The sequence below is a fragment of the Myotis davidii genome, unplaced genomic scaffold, assembly GCF_000327345.1.
Source record: "Myotis davidii unplaced genomic scaffold, ASM32734v1 scaffold184, whole genome shotgun sequence".
Lineage (NCBI taxonomy): Eukaryota > Metazoa > Chordata > Mammalia > Chiroptera > Vespertilionidae > Myotis > Myotis davidii.
Window position 1 is genome coordinate 6,195,839 of NW_006297021.1, and position 6,204 is coordinate 6,202,042.

The window sequence follows — 6,204 nt, forward strand, 5'->3', positions numbered from 1 at the left end:
CATGCAATTGAAACTTCTTGGCCCATGCGCAGAAGTCGGTATTTTGTGGAAGAGCCGATATTTTGTGGAAGAGCCACACTCAAGGGGCCAAAGAGCCACATGTGGCTCGCGAGCCGCGGGTTGCCGAGCCACAGTTTGCCGACCACTGGCCTAGAATAATCAAAGCATATTATGGACACCATTCACAGCATCTGTAACATACTTCTAAGTGATATTAACATAAAAAATAAAAGGGAAAGCAATACCTTCATCTATCCTGCAATCTCCCTAAAAGTATTCTTTCTCCCTCAGTGGTTATAGTTACACTTCCCCTAGTTCATATATATATTAATTTCAGAGAGGGAGAGAGGGTTAGGAACATCAATGATGAGAGATAATCATTGATCGGCTGCCTCCTGCATGCCTACCACTGAGGACTGAGCCTGCAACTCAGGCATGTGCCCTACCCAGGAATCAAACCATGATCTCCTCATTCATAGGTCGATGCTCAACCACTGGACACACCAGCCAAGCTCCCCTAGTTCATTTAAAAGTCCAAAAGTAAATGTTGAACTATGATCCAATGAGGTCATGTGAGAGACTGCTATAGAATTAGCTCCAGCACTGATGCCTAAACAATCCTAGAGGCTCTGGTCCCAGTTTTCCTTCCTTCAACACAACCACACTGAGCTGAGCGGTGTAAACGTGACCTCAGGGAATCAGAATCTGCATTTAACAAGATCCCCAGTTGATTTGAGCACTTCAAAGCTTGAGAAGCACTGCTCAGGCCAAAGCTGGAGGCCACCATTTGGCATTGGACAGCTGATGGCGACCTGATGGGCAAGTCCCAGGTAGGAATGGCCACCCCGGAATGACAGCAAGAGAGCCAAGGTGGGGACATCCAGGCTGTGCTAAGTGGGATGGATTGAAAGGATCCCCCCAGCGAGGCGGCTTGCGAGCTCTGCTTGTTCCAATTCTGTACAGGGTGTTCACGGCGCTGTCCCCTTCCATAATGCAATGATCATGTGCCTGCATGTCTCTCCAGGAGTCTAAACGCAGACTAATATTTAATCAGCGTTGTCTAATTTCTACATAGTCTTCCTTCCCAGTTTCGCTTTGATTTTGATGCTTATCTTTCAAATCACTTGAAATGACTCTGCTGTGGAGAGGCTACGCACTTACAGCCTTTTTCAGGCTCACACGCTGGGAGAGCACAGCTGGTCACCTGTGGAGGGGCGTCCATGGGCTCATTTGCCCAATTTTGGTCAATTTAAGAAATTACTGTGGCTTTTTCAGGGAGAGTGAAGCTTTCTTAGCAATGAGATAAAAATATGAAAATAGCCCTAGCTAGTTTGGCTCAGTGGATAGAGCGTTGGCCTGCGGACTGAAGAGTTCCAAGTTCGATTCCGGCCAAGGGCACATGCCCGGGTTGTGGGCTCGATCCCCAGTGTGGGGCGTGCAGGAAGCACCGATCAATGATTCTCTCTCATCACTGATGTTTCTCTCTCTCTCCCTCCCTCTCCTTTCCTCTGTGACATCAATAAAAATATATCTTAAAAAATATGAAAATACCATACAATCCTGCAAACCCCACAAACACTGGTCTATTAGAGCCACTTAACAAGAAGAGGCTTCCATGTAAAATAACGCCTTTCGTCGAGTAGGAAAGCCTGGTTTTAGGTGCCTTGCCTATGTTTGCTGACTTCCTTCCAGTGGCCACCTGTGACCTGTAGGTACAGAACTTGTCTCCATTTTACAGAAGAGGAAACTGAGGCACAGCATGATTCAGGGAGCAGCCCAAAGCTTCGCCCTGTAGGTGGTGGAGCTGAAGTCTGAACTGTCTGGTTCCAGTGACCACCGCGCTTTGTTGCTCTGCTCTCATTTTGGCGGAAACCAGGTTAAGATGGGGACACTCTCACCACCCCGGGGAGGAGGGTGAGGGAGGAGATGGCGAGGAGGATCCCTGCCTGCACTGCCCTTGGTTCCAGCCTTCAGGCTGGTAAGGGAGAAAGGGAACCCCCTTTCCCTCACCTGACCGGGAAGAGGAGGCCTTCCTCCCCCAAGAGCTGCAGCCCCAAGAGGACATCAAGAGGGCGCGCACCTCTCCGACCCATCTCCGCCCGCTCATTCGCCTTCTGCTCACTTGGGCCCCTAAACACACTCGGGTACTTGCAGCCCTGGGCTAGCCCTGGAGCCCAGCTCCCCAGCAAACACGGGAAATTAAACAGTTTGCACAGAATGAAATGTGGCCATGAAAGGTGCCTGCAGCTGGTGGTTAACACCAGCAGTAAGAGGATCAACGCTAGTCCGATGGCTTAAAGGGGGCGGGGGTGAGAAGTGTGCGCGCTCCCTTTTACCCATTCACGTTAGTTAATTTGGATGATAAGGGTTCGAGTTTAATCCCTTTGTGTGCGAGTGAATATACTGAAATTGACAACCCCTGAGAGGGCACCCCCGCTGGCAGAGCAACCTGCGGGAGGGTGCAGGCTGTGTCCAGTCTGGCATGAAGTAGAACAGAAACTTCTTGAGAAGACAGAAAGCCAGATGGAGAGGGCACCTAGGGGTGCAGACTGAGCTCAGCACCTCCCAGGCGGGAGGCAGGTAGGCTGCTGGCTGTCCCAGTGCCCCACACAGCACAGCATGGCCTCTGCGCCCTAGGAGCTCCCTAGTTCCCACGGGAGAGCAGGGCTCCCCCCCAGCCGCCGCTGCGAAGAACTAACCAGGCTCAAGGAGAGAGCCTGGGGCCTTGCCATCGTCAGCAGAGTAGAAAGAATTGAAGGGGAGGTGGAGAGCAGAAAGGAGGGGAAAATGTCTCAGGGGACATCTGGTTTCTCAAATGGAACCGATTAGGAAGAGGCTCCAAGTCAGGTCATGAAACAAAAGCCATTTTCATAGTTTCCATCTGTAAGAAGGCTCCCCCTACACGCTCCCCTCTCCCCCCCCCACACACACACTGAAAGCTTGGAGCCCCCAGAGTACAACTCCAAAGCAGCAGACTGCGAGCGAGCCCTGCTGGTGCAGGAGGAGCCCCGCTGGCGGATGGTCCAGGTTGTGGAGAGGCGCAGCCAGCGGAGATCCCTCCCCTTCTTTCCCCGTGGGCCCGTCCAGCAAACGTCCTCCCTGGTTTCTGTTGGTGCCTTCCCTCCCTCCCCCACCCCCCCCATATATTCGCTCTCTAAAACCATAAAAAAGAGATCAACTTCCCTAACTTCACGGAGCCCTTTTCAGTGACAAATATTGATGCCCAAAGTGTCTGCGCTCTCCGGCCCTCAAACGTTAAGAAAAGGCGTCCTCGAAAGGGGGACATAAAAAGTTAACAATGCTGTGAAAATATGTTTGCAGAAAATAGACAATCGTTGGATTAAATGTATTCAAGTATGAAATAATGCCTTTTTGTGTCAAAACTTGGGCGATGGGCGGGTACAAAAGTTCCCTGTGGCAGCTACTTGCTCCCTTTGTGAGCTGTGCGCTTTGGCGTCTCCACTTAGGCGCATTACTCAGAGCCCTCTAAGCGCGATTGTTTCTCCCTTTCTAATGACATTTACCGGATCAAAACATGCTGTTAATTCGATCAGAAGGCTTCACCCTCCCTGACAAAGCCACAATAATTTCTCCTGAAGTTTGTTAAATTGACCAAAATTAGGCAAATGAATAGGGGTCTGCAGGCGCCCCCTCTCGCAGGTGACGTTGCATAATGCTCGCCTGGGCCAGCTGCATGCCCCCTTTTCTTCTCGGCCCACTCTTCTCTGTGTTGCCCCCCAATCCTCCCACCACCCCCCTCCCACCACACACAGAAAAGAAAGCGAGCGACGTGGTCAGGGAGAAGGGGGAGCGTCGCGTGCCAAAGGCGGGCGGGAGGGGTGGCGCAGCGCGGGAGCCTCGTGTGCCAGCCGCAGCCCACACCTGCCGGGATGTCCGGACAAATGAAGCGGCGTCGACAAAAAGGGGGAGATGGACGTGTCACCAAGTCGTGTGAGAAAAGCCTGGGAACAAACGGGGCGCCTCCGTCTCCAAGGGCTCTCCCTTGAACCCAGCGGAACAGCCTATTAAAGGCTTACTTAATTACTTTAATGGCTCTGGACAGGCTTTAAAGCGCACTGGGCGCTGGGACTGCGCCCTTGCTGGGATTTGTAAACAGGCAATCGTGTGAGACTCGGTGGTGGGACTAAAGGAGGCGACACTGTTTTGTGAGGGTCCTCACCCCCTGGTGCCCGTGGCCGCTGCGCCCCTGCGCTCTGCGCCTGTGGCTATGGGCGCTCCCTCGCTCGACACCGGCCCCAGCTACCGCCTCCTTTTCCTGCCCGGGCTGTTGCCATGCAAATGTTATTCCCCGCCAATCACGTGTCCTTTGAAGGGCCACGTGGATTAACAAAGCTCATCTACCCCCAGCTCGCCCCCCTCGGCTGCTAAATTTTTTTTCCTTAACTTCTTTAAAACTGATCTTGAATGCATACATCCCTCAAACGCAGCTCCCTAATCCTATGGAATAATTCAACTCGTGAATGCACTTGGAGCCCTGGGTGACCGCTTTATAAGGCAGCCCCTCGGCGCTGGGGGGCGGCAGTCTACCTGGGACCCTGAAAGGGGCGCACGGGGCGGAGAGCGGACGGTGGACGGCGCCGCGCCCCCGCCTCTCCAGGACGCGCTCTCACCAGGATGTCAGACAAGCTCAAGGAACGCAGAGTGAGTTGCTGGGGCTGGACGGCTCTTGCGCTCTGATGGTGGGGCACTGACCCCCCAGGGGCCACCTGGCTGGGCCGAGGGCAGGGACGTGACCACGCGTGACTTCTCCTGTAAAGCAGCTGAGTGGTTTGGGAAGGGGAGGAGGATGGAGGGAGGAGACTCCTGAATCCGCGACCAGCCCAGGCCTAGTGGCCACCTCCCCACAGCCTTGGCCCTCAGCTCGGGTGTAGCCCAGCGAGTAGGGAGACCGGACGGGAGCGCGCCAACACGGCGAAGGAGGGCAGAGCTCGTTTTATCCACGTGTGGAGAGGAACGGGCCCGTTCCGGGCGAGAGCCCCTGGGCAGCACGGGGAGCTAGGAAGCCAGTGGGCAGGGGGGTTTCCATGGGGATTTCCACTCCCTGGGTAAAGCCATCGGAAATTCACAAACTTCTGTTCCCAGAGAACCCGCGTTTCCCACAAAGTGATAGAAAAGCGGCGGAGGGACCGGATTAACCGCTGTTTGAACGAGCTGGGCAAGACGGTGCCCATGGCCCTGGCGAAGCAGGTAACGTATGGCAGTGAGAACAGAGAACTAGATGCCGGGGACCCTCTGCTGCCACCCTCAGCCTAGATGCCGGGATCCGGGGACAGAGAGGGCCCGTACGGGAGCCTCCTTCCCCGCCTGGGCGCCAAGTCCAGGCACCGTGCGGTGCACAGCAGCCGCTCGCTAGTCCTCGGCAGATCGCACCGCGCACTGGCCCCTGGGCTGGCCTGCGCCTGCGCGCGCTGAGGCCCCTTCTCCCCTGCAGACCTCCGGGAAGCTGGAGAAGGCGGAGATCCTCGAGATGACCGTCCAGTACCTGCGGGCGCTGCACTCGGCTGACTTTCCCCGGGGAAGGGAAAAAGGTGCGCACGGGCTGGGCCAGGCGAAACCCGGCCGGGAGCGTGCGCCACACAGACCTGGGGGTGGCGGTAGGAGGAAGGCGCGCAGGAGAGGCCTCCTCTCCCGACCGGGCAGAGCGGGCGCGGTGGGGTCCTGCAAAGGCTAGCGGACGGGCTGGGAGGGTTCTGGGCTGGTTGGTTCCGTTGCCTCCTCTCAGGTGGGGAGGGGCGGAGAAAGCAGGCCTCTGGCTTGTTCTTTTCCTTTCTCCAGACTGGGGAGAGGGGAGGCGGACCTCCAGTGGGAACTCTGGCCAGAAAGTGTGGTGGGAGGTGCCTGCACCCGCCAGGGGCTCCCGGCAGGGAAGGGGCCGCTCAGTTTCTTTCCTGTCTATGACTTTCCCGCCCTCCAGCAGAACTGTTAGCAGAGTTTGCCAACTACTTCCACTACGGCTACCACGAGTGCATGAAGAACCTGGTGCATTACCTCACCACCGTGGAGCGCATGGAGACCAAGGACACCAAGTACGCGCGCATCCTCGCCTTCCTGCAGTCCAAGGCCCGCCTGGGCGCCGAGCCCGCCTTCCCGCCGCTGGGGTCGCTCTCGGAGCCGGATTTCTCCTATCAGCTGCACCCAGCGGGGCCCGAGTTCGGGGGCCACAGCCCCGGGGAGGCGTCCGAG

General features: G+C 56.1%; 1 protein-coding gene across 1 annotated transcript in view; it reads left to right on the plus strand.

The window, feature by feature from the left end:
- Positions 1-4,635: 4,635 nt before the first annotated feature.
- The window catches only part of HELT (helt bHLH transcription factor), a 2,016-nt gene continuing 447 nt past the window's right edge, over positions 4,636-6,204 (plus strand). The window contains exons 1-4 of the mRNA XM_015569748.1: positions 4,636-4,662; positions 5,071-5,208; positions 5,453-5,549; positions 5,939-6,197. Coding sequence (XP_015425234.1) covers positions 4,636-4,662; positions 5,071-5,208; positions 5,453-5,549; positions 5,939-6,197 — 521 coding nt within the window. The remainder of the gene's footprint in view (positions 4,663-5,070; positions 5,209-5,452; positions 5,550-5,938; positions 6,198-6,204) is intronic.